At 46.1% G+C, this 16,008-nt stretch overlaps 1 protein-coding gene across 3 annotated transcripts; it reads right to left on the reverse strand.

Annotated features, from left to right (window-relative positions):
- Positions 1-1,028: 1,028 nt before the first annotated feature.
- On the reverse strand, positions 1,029-15,790 carry LOC132386732 (NACHT, LRR and PYD domains-containing protein 3-like). 3 transcript variants are annotated; one of them, XM_059959083.1, is made up of 10 exons: positions 15,019-15,790; positions 13,936-14,107; positions 13,771-13,836; positions 5,882-7,607; positions 3,678-3,830; positions 3,378-3,548; positions 3,053-3,166; positions 2,337-2,507; positions 2,035-2,202; positions 1,029-1,722 (listed from the first exon to the last, which is right to left on the reverse strand). In XM_059959083.1, the coding sequence occupies exons 1-10, from the start codon at positions 15,226-15,228 to the stop codon at positions 1,635-1,637; spliced, it is 3,039 nt and encodes a 1,012-aa protein (XP_059815066.1). In that variant the 5' UTR covers positions 15,229-15,790; the 3' UTR covers positions 1,029-1,634. The 3 variants fall into 3 exon arrangements, with proteins under 3 accessions (XP_059815066.1, XP_059815067.1, XP_059815069.1); XM_059959084.1 differs by having other exon boundaries at positions 1,030-1,722; positions 3,053-3,223; positions 3,678-3,764; positions 15,019-15,789; XM_059959086.1 differs by lacking the exon at positions 3,678-3,830 and having other exon boundaries at positions 1,030-1,722; positions 3,053-3,223; positions 15,019-15,788.
- Between the last annotated feature and the right edge of the window lie 218 nt (positions 15,791-16,008).

Below are 16,008 nucleotides of genomic sequence, written 5' to 3' on the forward strand. Positions count from 1 at the left end.
CCAACCAATTCTCTATCCATATGAATACCATACACCCAATACGGTGTGCTTTAAGCTTGCACACTAATCTCCTGTGTGGGACCTTGTCAAAAGCCTTTTGAAAATACAAATATACAGCATCCACTGGCTCTCCCCTATCCACTCTACTAGTTACATCCTCAAAAAATTCTATAGATTCGTCAGACATGATTTTCCTTTCACAAATCCATGCTGACTTTGCCCGATGATTTCACCGCTTTCCAAATGTGCTGTTATCACATCTTTGATAACTGACTCTAGCATTTTCCCCACCACCGAAGTCAGACTAACCGGTCTATAATTCCCGGGTTTCTCTCTCCTTCCTTCCTTAAAAAGTGGGGTTACGTTTGCCCTCCAATTCTCAGAAACTAATCCAGAATCTAAAGTTTTGAAAAATTATCACTAATACATCCACTATTTGTTCGGCTACTTTGTAAGTCATCGATTGGCAATGATGCCCATTGTCAATCAGCCCATCGATTCTTCCATGACCAACATTTTCAATTAGCCCAGCACCCTCTCCCTGGCAGCCTTCTTCAGACAGTTTTTTCACTCCCTCCCAGGTGAACGTTTTATATCCTTGCTTTGTTTTCTCCCTAGAGACCATTTTCAATCGGGGGTCTCTGAAATGAAAGACTCTCTTGACCAGCCTCCACTGGAATTCAAGGACTGTTTATCAGAAATAATAAATATACTTCATATAAATATAAATCACCTCCAGATTCTGTGAGTTATTACTCCAAGCGTTGTGGAGGGAGAATCCAGAGGCTGGGAAACATGCTCAGTAAAACTCCAGGTGTGTAGACAGATGAGGAACCACCCCGGTAAATTTCACTGTTTGCCATATGAAGACCAGGAACCACGTGTGGTAAAACTTCCAGTGAGAGGGGTACAGAAACTAAAAACCGCTTACACTCATCCTTCCTCTTCAGAAAGGAGTTTCTGAGATGGGGAGAGGGACGCGATACTGTGAGACTGACCTCCCTCAGCCTGGAGGTGAGACTGTGCTGTGCCACTGTGAGGAGCTCAGGACAACTGTTGCAGTGAATGTGGTTCATGGGTCAGCAGTAACCTCAGGTCACTATGCATCAAATACAACTCAGGTCAGACATCAAGACAGGAAGATTAATTTATTTTATCATGTCAAATATGTATTAAACAACATGTGTCCTACCGGTTTGGGGGAATAAATAAGCTGCTGCCGATTTACTGAGAGTCACTCACAATAAACTGAACAGTGACAACGAGTGACAGGTTGAATAATCACTCCCGTTTCTCACCGTCATTCTGCATCGGGGAACTGATGATTATAAAATCACACATCAGGGCAGCGTCTGAGATTGCTGCAGATCCAGGGTCACTGTCGAGGTATTATATCGGCCAGACTCCCAACCCTCGTGGTGTAATTCCCAAGGGTCCCCCTGGCGAAACCTGCACCCGGACATCCAGCGAAAGCTGTGCCGCCGCAGGGAATGTGGGACTACGTGTCTGCAGATCACTTCAGTCATCGCCGAGGTCTTGTCTGGAGACAGGGTCCATTACAAACATTGGGAGTTAAATCTACAGGGCTGCCATTAAAAGGGAGGGTAAAATCTTCCCATCCCACAAGCAGATGTTCACAGGATCACGTCCAGTCCAGGTCTGCGTTCCTGCAGAGACCTCAGTTCCTCCTTTCCATTCCAACTGAACTGATTGTACCGCAGCCTGAAACAGATGGAACAATCAGCGAAATAAACAGCTTATAAAACAGTATCAGTAACAGGGACTGGGGTTAATCTACTGTGGGTATACCCGCACCATAGGGACCGCAGTGCTTCAAGAAGTCCTCACCACCTTCTCAAAGGCAACTGCGGGTGAGCAATAAATCCTGGCTCAGCTGGTGACGCCCACATTCCACATCCCGTAAATGTATCAATTTTTAAAAAGTTTTTCAACAACACTCATAGACAAGTATCGGCAGATATCTCGCGGATCTGCAGATATTTTACCACACTGAATATTAACACAAACACTCACTCGATCCGCTCCAGATTCGGGAGGGTCTCTATGAGGCGGCAGAGAGCGGGAGCAGATCGGTCTTTGAGTGAGTTCCATCCGAGGTTTAGCCCTGTCAGTGACCGGTTCATACTGAGAGTGGAGACGAGATCTTCAGCACCGGAATCTGTGAGACCAACACCCCACAGCCTGGATGTGAGAGAGTGAGAGTGAAGGACACAGCGACAAGAGACGATATCAGTAACACTATTACTGATCACATTAATGTTCAGTGTCAAACACCCGGAGAATGTAAGCACAATCTCCCACAGTTTGGTACTTACTGCAGTTTCTGTATTTTACATTCCGGGTTCCTCAGAGCTGCAGACACCAGTTTCACTCCTGAATCTCCCAGTTTATTTCCATTCAGGTTCAGCTGCGTCAGTGACCTGTTTGTATTGAGAGCGGAGGCGAGATATTCCGCACCAGCGTCTCCGAGACCAACATCGTCCAGGCTGGAGATGAGAGTGAGTGAGGGTGAAGGATGTAGAGAGATAGTGGACGGTACAGATCCCTAGTGTTTATCAGCAACACAATCACTGATCACATTAATATTCAGTGTCAGGCAACCAGTGACTATGAATGAATGAATGATCTTTATTGTCATTATACATAGATACAATGAATCTCTGTTTGGCTTCCTCTCAGGCAATTAAGTAAAGCGGTAGATAAAAACAAGACAGTAATAGAAAAACAGTATTAACTAGATAAGTAGCAGTAAATAAGTTGCTGCAGCACCGGAATATCACAATAATGCCCAAAGTGCCTCTATTGCAAGTATTTGAGTCCTTGTGTGTGCATGTGCGTGCTCACAGTTTCAGTCATTGTTCTGTGGGAGTGGTGTGATGGTGGCCACTGCTCCGGGGTAGAAGCTGTTCCTCAGTCTATTTATTCTGGCTTTTAGTGTTCTGGACCTTTTTCTGGAAGGCAGCTGGTCAAACAGGGAGGGGCCGGGAAGTGTGGTATCTCTGGTGTCACTACCTCCCAGTCTGATACTTACTCCAGTTTCTGTATCTTACACTCTGCATTTCCCAGAGCCGCAGACACCAGTTTCACTCCAGAATCTCCCAGTTCATTCCGACTCAGGTCCAGTTCCGTCAGTGATCGGTTAGTACTGAGGGAAGAGGAGAGATCCTCGGCACCAGAATCTGTGAGACTGACCTCCCTTAGCCTTCAGATGAGAGAGAGTGAGAGTGACAGACACAGAGAGAAAGGAGACGGTACAAATCCCCAGTGTTTATCAAAACACATTTACTGAGCACATTCATGGTCAGTGTCAGACACCCTGTGACTATAACCACAATCTCCCACGGTCTGGTACTTACCCCAGTTTCTGTGTTTTACACTCTGGGTTCCTCAGAGCCGCAGACACCAGTTCCACTCCTGAATCTCCCAGGTCATTACCACTCAGGTTCAGAACTGTCAGTGACCGGTTTGTACTGAGTGCGGAGATGAGATCCTCAGCACCAGAATCGGTGATACCCACGTGGTTTAGCCTGGAGATGAGAGAGAGTGAGGGGCAGGACACAGAGAGACAGGAGATGGTACTGACAACTGATCATATTAATGTTCAGTATTAGACACCCAGTGACGGTAAACACAATCTCCCACAGTCTGGTACTTACCACAGTTTCTGTATTTTACACTCCGGGTTGATCAGAGCCGCAGACACCAGTTCCACTCCTGAATCTCCCAGTTCATTCCACCCAAGTCTAAACTCAAACAGACAATTTGATGAATCAAGTGATTCCAACGGTGGGTCTGAGGGATTTTCATCACTTGGAGATATGAGGAAACATTAAAACCTCTGATAATCACTGATCGGAATTGCTCAGCTCCAGGTTAGTCACCGAATGTTAGTAATTTAGTCTGTCGTTCTGTCCCTGTAAACTTACCACATTTTGTTTCCCACAACAAGGAGTTGTGGGTGGGAAAATGTCCAGAGGTGATGGTGTAAGTGACTCCACCAGAGTAAAAGCACTGGAACAGATAGATAACAAAGGAAACGGGATGATCGAGGAAGAGATTCAACAGGAGTGAAAGGGTATGGGGAAAGTGAGATCCCCATGGGAGAAAAGGGGTTGGGGGGCGTGAGATCCCTCAGGAGGAAGGGGGATTGGGACAGAGATCACTCAGGATGAAGGGGGATTGGGAAGAATCCTCTAGCAGAAGGGGTGAGGGAGAGAGATCCCAGAGGTGGAAGGGAATGGGGAAAGAAATCCCTCAGCAGGAAGGAGGATCGGGAGGGAGATCCCTCAGGAGAAAGGGGTATTTGGAGGGAGATCCCTCAGGAGGAAAAGGGGATGGGGAGACATATCTCTCAGGAGGAAGTGGGATGGGGAGGGAGATCTCTTAAAAGGAATGGGGGATGAGGCTGAGAGATCCCAACAGGAAGAAGAGGTAGAGAAATAGATCACACAGAAGTAAGGCGGATGGGGAAGAGAGATCCTAACAGGAAGAACGTGACGAGGGAAGTGATATCCCACAGGAGGATGGGAGATGGAGTAGGGAGATCCCTTAGGAGGACAGTAATCAGAAAAGATGATCTGCAGTTCAACTCAGTAAGACAAAGGAGATGTTGACATACCATAGGAAGACCAGACCTTCACGGCTCCCTGTTACTACTGATGGTGAGAACGTGGATGTGGTGAGGACAAGAGCCTGGATGACAGACTCGAGTGGAGAGCCAACACATGGCTGGGTACAAGAAAAGAAAGAGTTGCCTCGACTTCCTGAGGAGATAGCGTTCATTTTTCGCATGCAGGCCTCTCCTTCACATGTTCTACCAGTCTGGTGTCACTAGTATAATCTCTTATATATGGTGTTCTGGAGAATGGCATCACCACGGGTGATGCCAACAGGATCAATAAACTGAACAGAAATGCTGACAGTGTTATAGGAGTCACACTAGACACATGGAGGCTGTGGTAGAACAAAGGACCCTTCGGAAAATCCTGGCAGTTCTGGGCAATGTTTCTCCATCTCTGCATGTCACCTTGGCTGAATATAGGGGTACTCTGAGTACTAGACTAAGACAACTATGCTGTTCCAAAAAGCGCTATATGAGGTCATCTTTACCCTCGGTCATTAGACTCTATAATAAGTCAATCTGTAGCCGGGGATGTGATTACTCTCTCCTGTTAGACTGTTTCAGTTGCTTAATTTTTATTCTTTTCAGCTTCTCTTCTCATATTTGTATACTTACATGTTTGTGCACTTCTAATGCCAGTGTAACACTGTAATTCCCTTTTAGATCAATGAAGTATCTGTCCCACTAGGGAGGTGATCTGGACATATATTGCGCGGGAAAGGTTGTCCTGAACTGAGGCCCACAATCGGAGAGGAGATGGCCACGTGAAGTCTGGGTATATGGTGGTAAAGAGCAAAATGACGCAGGTGGAGTTATGGTGACAGTCACACATGGGAAGGGGGAGACAATAGCTTTCACTGGGTCAGCACACTGACCTTCAGGGGAAGTGGGTGTAAATCTCCAAACCACCTGCTGCAATCAGTGTTGGCCTGGGTGTCAGAAACAGTGACATGGGCATTGTCAATGGACGTGTCACAGGCAGCAAAAACACTGCCATCCCTGTCATTTACGACCATTAAACTAATGGCCATTGTTCACTGATCTGATGAAGTCTAACATCCCCTCACAAAGAAACCACAGAACCTTCCTGACTTTGGGGAATTACTGACAGATCCCCTGCTCATTTGACAGAGTTCTTTACTATCTGATTCACTACAGTTACATCCAAATTCCTTAACATTGAAATAACATTGAATTGGAACAGTATCACAGTACAGAGTGAGAGACAAATGAAGTTACCTCAACTCCTGGCACTTGTGCAGCCCGGGCCCCAGCCGCTGGATTCCTTCACACTGAATGTGGCAGTCCAAAAGGTCGAGATGTTTTATTGTATCACAGATTCCGATGGCATGAGACAGGACCGCGCAGTCAATCGGGGTCAGTAACATTCGACTGAATGAAAGTGTTTCCACAGATCCCATTGTGGCCTGAGCCAGCCCACAATTTTGAGACTCAAACAGGTAGTGTAATGTGTTCAGGAGGCTCCTTTTACCAGCTTCGCTCCTCGTGTTACCACTCTGGCGTTTAACCTCCTCCCTCACCCAGTCAATCACCCGGCAGGTTGTTTGATGAGGAAATGGACCCAGAAACTCCTCCAGGCCCCGAGCTGTCAGTGGGGAGGAGAGACCAGCAATAAAACGGAGAAATGCCTCAAATCGCCCATCTGTCGTCTTGTGGGCTTCAGTGAGAAATTTCAGGATATCCCCGGGATGTATAGTCAGGAATTGTGCAACTGCAGCTATAAACTCTTGGATGGTGAGGTGTGGGAATGTGTACACCACGCACCGGCCAGAATCCTCCCTCTCCAAAAGCTCCATCAAGAACCCGGACAGGATCTGGGAAGGCTGCAGATTGTACTTGATCAAATCTCCATCTGTAAACACAATCTTCTTCTCGGACACTCCTCTGAAGGCCATCTGACCAACCCTGAGTAACACTTCACGGGGGTTCTCGATCTCTCGGCCGTGGTTTTTCAGGATGTTGTAAATATAGTAGGAGTACAGTTGGGTGATGGTCTTGGGAACTTTCTGCGGGTCCCTGATATTTTGTGTGAAGAAGGGGCTCAATGCCAGAGCGAGGATCCAGCAGTAGGAGGGGTTGTAGCTCATGGTGTACAGGATCTCGTTCTCCTGCATGTATTTGAAAACAGCTGCAGCCACCGTCTGATCTTCAAAATGCCTGATGAAATATTGCTTCCGTTCCTCACCAACAAATCCCAGGATTTCAGCCCAGACACTGATCTCACCCTTTTTCAATAAATCTAACGCAGTGGGGCGGGTGGTCACCAGCACTGAACACCCTGGGAGCAGCTTGCCCTGGATTAAACTGTACACAATGTCAGACACTTCACACCAGCACTTGGGATCTGGGCACTGGTGCTTGCGTTCTGTGTCTCTCTGACTGTCAGCAAAATCGATTCTGTGCTTGAATTCATCCAAACCATCAAATATAAACAGCAATCTCTTTGGGTTCTTCCAGACCTCTCTCAGGATATTCCCAAAGTAAGGATACTGATCCAGAATCAGTTCCATCAGGCTTGTTTGACGGTTAATGGAGTTTAAATCCCGGAATTTGAAACTGAACACAAACTGGAATTGTTGGTATATTTTCCCTGTGGCCCAGTCGTAAACAATCTTTTGTACCATCGTTGTTTTCCCGATCCCCGGGGCTCCAGCCACTGCTGCCGAGCTCCCAGATTTGGAGTTACTGCTCTGGAACAATGTTTCAGTCCCGAATTTTTCCAGCTCTCCACGGAGATATTTCTCTCTCCACTCCTCGTGGTCTCTGCCTCTTGCCAGCAGCTCATGTTCCACCAGTGTCCGATCTCGAACAGTAGAAATGATCGTGAGCTCAGCGTATCGATCAACCAGTTGGAAAACCTTCACCTTCTCCCTCATCAGGATTGTGTTCACTCTCAGTGTTTCAGTTTTTGCCCGCAGAGTCTCCTTGTGTTTCTGTTGAACATCTTCAATGGGAACTGAGAGTGGACTAACTTTTAGATGCCTCAATTCAGAACTCAGTATTTAAGTACTCAAGAATTAGTTCAAAGCTATTTCATTAATTGGATTCATCAATGGAGGCTCGTACAGTAAATTCAATTAACAGACTCCTTACTGGATAGAGAGGCCTGGTCCAGATAAACACCGGATCATCACATTTCCAGATTAATTGTGGTGTGAAGATGCGTATTGCCCTGGTAGTTTACTGACCCCCGACTGTCCTGTACTGGAAAACAACGATAACCCAGAGCTATCTTCGTTCCTGTGGAGGAACTTTGAAAGCCCGATGTTTGATATGGAGATGGAGAAAAGGGTTGTGGGCATTCCGTCAAAGGAACAGGCCTGGTAACCACAGCTCCCCCTCATACCGTCACTGATTCAAAGCACAAAGTATATTTGTTGATTAGCTCCTGCACTGTGGGTGGGAGTTGTTGGGGGAGAAAATGTCACTGTCTTGCTCAGGGGATTGAGATAGTCAGCATCTTGACAGAGAATGCAGACAATCCTCCCCCCCCAACCCACTATCATCACAGAAGCTGCTCAGCTTACTGAGTTCCTCCAGAAAATGGTTCGAGACGCAGATCTGCAGTCTGGTGTCTCCGAAAGTGTCCATGTTGCAAATACTCAAAAGATTCAAGATTGAAGATACACAAGTGAAAAGGGGAAGGAAATAATTGTTATTTTGGATCTGATGTAGCACAGGAAACTCAGATAAAGAACACAATGGAAAACACAATAAATATAAATATATACGGTACAGGAGACACTCTGAACTCAGGTGGTGGTGGTGGAGTGCAGGTTGTCAGTTATGGAGGGGAGGCTTAGTCTGTGTGATGAAGGGAAATGTAAACTTAGGTAGAAGGATAGGTAGATGGGGGAATGGATTAAGGGGTATGATTAGCTTATGAACAATAGTCTTACAGGTACCTTATGTTACTGAGCAGTCAGAAAGGAACTCCACCCGGCAACAGGTGACGCACTAGGCATGTTCGGTAAAAGTGCTTAGCATAACTAAATATGGGTATGGTATGATTGAATGGACATCTTAAGGCATAACTAAATATGGGACATCATGTTCGAGAGCAGGGGGAAATGTCAGGGGGAGGTACCAATATGAGCAAGTTTGGCTGCATCCAGGCTGGCCTTGGCAGGAATAATTATAACTAACCAATAATGATTTTACATTAATTGTATCTTAGCATGTGATTGAAATTATTCTAAAACTGTATTAACTCACGTAATTATAATATTTCTTGTAATGATTGCTGTTATAAATTGTGTGGAATTGTGTTCGGGGGAGGGCACTGTCTCTTTGGGAGAACATCTGTAACTCCCCCCATATTATGGTTTTATTGAATTCGTGGTACCTTGCGTTATTGCATCGGGTCAATCCGCCTTTGACAATTGGAGGTGTTGATCAGTCTTACTGCTTGGGAAAAGTTACTGAATTTGAGTCTGGTTGCCCTTCTGTGCATGCTATGTAGTCTGCCCCCTCACCGGAGAGGGGCAAACAGCCCATACCAGGATAGGTGGTAACCCTCCTGATGCTGCTGGCCCTTTTCCGGAGCCTTTCTGTATGTACGTCCCTGATAGAAGGTAGGCTGGGGGTGCCGGTGATGCACTGGGCAGTTTTGACAACCCGTTGTAGGGCCTTTCAGTCCGCCACAGATATGCAGCATGTTGGCCTGTCCTCTGCAGCACAGCTGTAGAAGGACGGGAGTGTAGATGTGAGTACAGATCAGACAACGTCTGTGGAAAGGGGAGAAAGGGGAGATGCTACCGGTCTGTGACTTGAAATACAAGTTTGAAAACCATGCCGATTACAGGTCGGGTGGTGTAGAAGAGAGCAGAGACAGAGGAACTTCGGTAGCAGGTGGTTCAGGATTTCAACTGTCACAAGTCCTGCGTAGAACATAGAACAGCACAGGAATAGGCCCTTCGGCCCACAACATTGATGCCAGCATAATGCCACATTAAACTCGGATGTTTAAACATTCAACCCATTTAGATTACAGTCTGTAGTATCGTTCCTTTTACCAAAATGCATTATCATATGCTTTCCAACAATGTAGTCCATCTGCCAGGTTTTGTCCATTCTTCTAATTTGTCTAAGTCTTGCTGCAATCGCATTGCTCCCTCAGAACTACCGATCCCTCCACCTATCTTCGTATGATCTGTAACCTTTGCCACAAAACCATCAGTTCCATGATCTAAATCATTAACAAACCATCTGAAAAGTAGCGGACCCAATACTGACCCCTGAGGAAAGCCGGCAGCCAACCAGAAAAGATTCCTTTTACTCCCACTTGCTGCCCCCTGCCTGTCGGCCATTCCGCTGTCCATGCCAGTATCTTTCCTGTAACGCCGTTGGAGTTTATCTTGTTAAGCAGCCTCATGTATGGCAACATATCAAACGCCTTCTGAAATCTAAGTAAATGACATCCTCTGCCTCTCCTTTGTACACCCTGCTTCGTATTTATTCAATGAACTCTAGCAAATTCGTAAAACAAGTTTTGCCTTCATATAATCTATGTTGATTTTGACTTATTTTATCATTAGGCTCTAAATACCTCGAAACCTGAACATTAATAATTGAATGGAATTGACTTTATTTCTTACATCCTTCACATACATGAGGAGTAAAAATCGTTACGTTACGTCTCCATCTAAATTTGCAATCAGAGTAAACATAGCAATCCGTATGTGCAATCCCAGTAATTTAAAATAATTTATAGACTCCAACAGTTTCCCAGTCACTTAGGTTAGGCTAACTGGCCTATAGTTTCACAAACAAGAGAAAATCTGCAGATGCTGGAAATCCAAGCAACACACACAAACTGTTGGAGGAACTCAGCAGGCCAGGCAGCATCTATGGGACAGTTGACGTTTTGGGCCGAGATCCGTCAGTGGGACTGGAGGTAAAAGGCTGAGGAGAAGATTTGAAACCTGGGGTGGGGGGAGGAGAGAAATGTCAGGCGATAGGTGAAACTTGGATGGGAAGGGATGAAGCAAAGCGCTAGGAAGTTGATTCTTGATAGAGACTGAAGGCCCTGGAAGAAAGATAATGGGTGCACCAGAGGAAGGTGGCAAGGAGATAACACGAGAGAAGTACGAGGGCATGGGGAACGGTGAAGGGGGAGCGGAAGCTTCACTGGAAGATTGAGAAATCGATATTCATGCCATCAGGTTGGAGGCTACCCAAACGGAACATAAGGTGGTGTTCCTCCAACCTGAGTGTGACCTTATCCCGAGATTGGAAGAGGCCATTGATTGATATATTGGAATGGGAATGGGAAGTGGAAATAAAATGGGTGGCCTCTAGAGATCCCGCTTGTTCTGGCGGACACAGCGTAGATGCTCGGTCTCCCAGTCTACGTCGTGTCTCACCGATGTACAAGAGGCCACACCGAGATCATCTACCCCTCCCTCTGGTGTTCTCCCCACCCCCTTTTTTTTCCTTTTCTCCATGGCCTTCTGTCTCTTTCATTAAACAACCTCCCAGCTCTTCGCTCATCCCTCCCCTTCAAAGTTTCACCTACCACCTGGCGTTTCTCTCTCCCCTCCCACCCCCGCCCTCCACCTTTCAAACCGACTCCTCAGCGTTTTATCTCCAGTCCCACCGGATTTTCTCAGGCCGAAACGTTGACTGCATTTTCTCCATAGATGCTGTCTGGTCTGTTGAGTTTCTCCATCATTTTCTGTGTGTTTGCCGATAATTTCAATTCTTTCGCTTTCTTCATGTTTTTTGTTGCCTTTTGATAGATTTTAAAAGTTTCCCAATCAACTAACTTCCCACTCACTTTCGCTACATTATATTGCATTTCCTTTTCATTTATGCAGTCCCTAGCTTCCTCCTAGGGGTTCATTTACATTCATCTCCCTAATAAAACTGATCTCACAGTCTGTCAGGACCATAACAGAGGTGTGTGGGGTCTCACAGTGTGTCAGGACCCTCTGTGGGCTCCTGACCCTGTGTATGTGTGGGGTCTCCAATCAATGTATTCGGCTGTGATGGGGAGCGTAGTAAAACAGTGATTGTGGACATACTTACTTTAGAGAATGTGACAGTGGCAGAAATTATGTTCTTCAATAATCAGTAGATCCTCTGTCTGGCTGAAGCTGAGGTGAGGACGACCCTGGCCAGAGTCAACCCATCCAGATCTGCCGGGCCCGATAATATACCAGGTGGGGTTCTGAAAGACTGGGCAGCCCAGCTAACTGAGTTGCTGACAGATATATTCAACATCTCTCTGGAACAGTCCATATATCACAGTTGTGTCTGCTCTCTCGGCAAACAACATGAGGAAAAGTGAAGAACAGGCTTGCAGCAATTTACCAAATCCATGGTGCAGGGAAACTGAGGGGTTTCATTGACCGGAACTGAACTGGAACAGCATTAACAGTGGTGACAGGGACTTGAGTAGTTTGTAAGCTTCTATCAATGGACCCATATTTAAATTATCGTCTTTGCGATTTGTTCGTGTAAATGAGAGAGACTGAACCAGGGTTCTGACCAGGATTCCTTATATTTCTATTAAAAGTTTCTAATAATCAGATAAAACATGAGCTGATGCAATATTAATATGTTTTGTGATATTTGTCTTTCCTACGCTCTTTCCTCTGTTAAATGTGCAGTTGGGTGATCTAACTCAGTCTGCAGTGATGAAGCCTCACAATCTCTGAGCCCATGCACTGCCCCGGGCTCCGTTTTCACAGACAAGACGGGCTTATGGATGTAGTGAAGTTTCCAATCCAGATGGTCACAATATAACTAATTGCAATACTATTTATAGATATTTTCAGTCCTTTGCAATTTTCTTGCCGCGATCCCACAACCCTGGGTTTCCCTGTCCTAATTCCCATCTCTCACCCTCCCACAGTGTCCATCACACAACACCGGCAGACAGGAATTTCAGCTTCTGTGGACTGAGCTGAGGAATATGTCCCCCAGTCTCACCCTCTGTAATACTGTAGCAGTGATTGTACTAGGGAGTGTATATGTGAACACAGTGTGTTCATATGCTACTCTGTGGTTGAACAGACCAGTTGGGATGTTACCCGGTTTTCTAATTAAAGTGATGCTATTGTTACTATTCTGTGACTGGAACTTCAGTGACGCCCAACTCTAAGAAACGATAATCTGCAGGAACCGGGGGATTTTAGAAACTGGTTAAGGGTGAGGCTGTTCAGGAGGGGTCACTGGCTGACAAGGGAAGGTTTTGACTTTTTGGTGTGAGGAAATATAAGTTGTTTATGTTTTTTTCCTTTCTCCAGATCACCCCCTTCTCCACTCTCCGGTGGAGAGATCTGTATTTGCAGGCCCCAGAGCGGTCTGACCACTTTCCTCAAACTCGGCAGATCTCTGTCCCTTTGCTCAAATGTCCTTTAAAAACTCTCCCTCTACCAAACACATTTCCTTGTGTCTCTCTGTGCTCCCTGTCACAGTGCCAACATTTACATGGTCAGCTCCGCATGGCGGAACAACTTAGAGGCCCTGCCCAAATTACAGCCGCTGGTGGAGACAGAGGTCAAGTTTCAACTTGATGAACTCTGCTTCGGCCCTGTCTGGACCAGTGCGTAACGCTCTGATCACCCCACTACCGGAGGGATTGTGAGGCTTTAGAGAGGGAGCAGAAGAGGTTTACCAGGATACTGCCTGGTTCAGAGGGCATGTGCTATCATGAGAGGCAGGATAAAATTAGTTTGTATTCCCTGGATCATCAGGGGCTGAGGGAAGCTCTGACACAGGTAGACAACATTATGGGAGGCATAGATAGAGTAGACAGAGAGAATTGGTTTGTCGCGGTTGAAATGTCTGATACCAGAGGGAATACATTGAAGTTGAGAGTGTGCAGAATGAATGGGGATGTCAGGGATAATCAGAGAGTCGTGGTTGCCTGGAACACATTGCCCGGTAAGATGATAGAGGCAAATTATTAAAAGCTTTTAAGAGACGTTTGGACAGGCACATGGATGTAAGAAGGATGGAGGCATAGGGACATGGTGTAGGAGGGATAGGTTAGTGATTGATATGTTTGATTTACATCTTAGCTCTTTCGGCACAATATTATTTGCCTTATGGCTTATTCCAGTGTTATAATCTTCAATGTTCAAAGCACATTCACTTACCTTTCAGCTCACTGAGAACCTCTTGTAAAAGTTGACCGGGATTTGGTCGATGGGAGGGATCACAACCTGATTAAATTTAAACAAATTGAGGAAATCATTTTCGTAAAATTGTAAAGTGAGATGTGATGCGATCCAAATTTAAATTAATGTCTGATATTATCTCACCATATATCTGCATTTCCTTCAGTATTTTGTCCAAATTTGGGACACCAATCCGCATTTTCACAAAGGTTTTCCACATCACCCTCTGGGCACGGGAGCCTTTCTCCATCACCAGGCTCATGAGGAGTTTAGAACTGTCCGCCCGCTCTCCCTTATCAGCGAGATCAGAGATTTTCTGTGAAGAGTAACGGTGAACATATTGGGGACTGACAGATTCACACAGAGAATGAGAAGTAAATGATGTGCTGTGTAACGGGATCACACTGAGCAGTCACCCGGACGGGTGCTGAACCTGTCTGGACATGGACTGTACATTCTGAGTACAGAGCACAGGGAGGGACATTCACCGTGAACCTGGTCCACCAGTCAATGAGATCCTGGCTGGTCTGTGACCGCTTCATTGACGTGGCTCCAAATCCATAAATAATTCCTCACTGGATTTGACGGTGTAAAACAGAAATCATAAAATAACGATCACAGATGAAGAAATAAAACAGGAGGGTTTTTAAAACGGAGTGGACAATCGCAGGGAAGTTGCACAAAAGGTGATATGATTCATCTCCTCAATCTGCCAGTGATAGCGGATTACTGGCTGACACTTGATACCTTTCCTTTGCCTTTTCCAGTGGAGGGTTATTCAGTGATTACACATTACAACAGTTCAGTATACCCCGATCCACACAGTTTGGAGTTGCAGATCGTAACACAATCATCTCCACCCAGAACAGGGCACACTCGAGCTCCTCTGGCACCCACAGGTGATGCCCTGGTTCTCACTGACATCCTGCCGCCATGCTGCATGTTATTCCCAAACCGAAACCTCCCGTCATACTTCCATTTCATACTGTAAGCACACACAACTGTTACTTGCTCAACCCACTCTGAACACTGAGCAGCTACCCAGCAGTCCACGGGGTCTCTTCACCCCTTTCGATCACTGGTTCAGATTCACATGTGTGCGATTGTATGTACAGTATTTGTTTCCCAGTTGTTCTTTTGTCTAATTTAATATCCGATGAGTCAGAGCTCCAACACCATCAGTCCTGTGATGTGTGAAAATTCAAACACATTCTCCCTCCCACTCACCCGATGTTCCTCTCCACTGAACTGATTCTCGGCCGTTAACGCCAGGCTCACTCCGTGCACCCCTCCTTCCATCGCCAGTTCCAGCCTGTCCCGGTAGAAGTCCGTCAACTGCAGCAGCTGGAAATCGTCCCAGCTTGCCAGGAGATCGGTGATCACTGAGCTCGAGACTGTGAAGCACAATGGGGAAATTAAATAAATTACTGACGCCATATTGGGCAGTAACTTTCTCTCTGGAAACTAAAGACCACCAAACTCAGTCCAAAATATGCATATGCAGGTGGGGAGGTGGTAGGAGGAATGGGCTTGTGGTAGTGCCAGGGGCGTAGGAGAGGGTATAGTTCCATGTGTTGAAGCTGCTCTTTCGTGTCCCCGGGAATATACCGCTCTGTTTGGAAAGTAATCTGCTTATTCCTGAGAATATAGTAAACCATCACCATCACTCTCCTGGTACTGCCCATCACCACCGCTTTGCTCTGGGTTACTGTCTGCCTGCCTGGTCAAGCCCTTCCTTGGAAAATCTCTAGAGAAACTCACAAAATGCTGGAGGTACTCAGCATGTCATGCAGCATCTATGGTGGAGAATAAACGGTCAAAATTGCAGGCCAAGGCTTTTCATCGGACTGGAAATAAGGGGACAGAAATTCTAGGTATTGCCACATTACTTTCTATTCCTTGCGGTCCTAATCCAAAACTTCAAATGTTTATTCTTCTCCACGGATGCTGCCTGACCTGCTGAGTTTTGCGAATATATTATGCGTCTTCTCATTGCCCAAATCTTTCAGCATCTGCAGAATGTCTTGTCTTCTGGAGTAACCCGCTATTTTAATGGGCATCACAATCTGCTAGAGGAGCAGGAGCTGACGGTAACTGTACTCCTTCCACATGTGTCTGTGATTCCCCCCGGAGATGTTAACTTCTCTCCCATCTCTCTGCTCAGTTTTGTGAATTGCCGGTATGAATTAAACCCAGACGCAGACTCAGCAGAGTATT

The sequence above is a fragment of the Hypanus sabinus genome, unplaced genomic scaffold (assembly GCF_030144855.1).
Source record: "Hypanus sabinus isolate sHypSab1 unplaced genomic scaffold, sHypSab1.hap1 scaffold_1281, whole genome shotgun sequence".
NCBI lineage: Eukaryota > Metazoa > Chordata > Chondrichthyes > Myliobatiformes > Dasyatidae > Hypanus > Hypanus sabinus.

What these genes read in the sequence shown, in the direction of transcription:
- LOC132386732 (XM_059959083.1), bottom strand. Translation starts at nt 15,228, where the DNA reads ATGGCGTCAGTAATTTATTTAATTTCCCCATTGTGCTTCACAGTCTCG. An exon ending in GAAGGAAATGCAGATATATG is followed by an intron (nt 13,837 to 13,935) that starts GTGAGATAATAT and finishes AAATTTAATCAG; the next exon opens with GTTGTGATCCCTCCCATCGA. An exon ending in TGTAAAATACAGAAACTGTG is followed by an intron (nt 3,549 to 3,677) that starts GTAAGTACCAGA and finishes TCTCATCTCCAG; the next exon opens with GCTAAACCACGTGGGTATCA.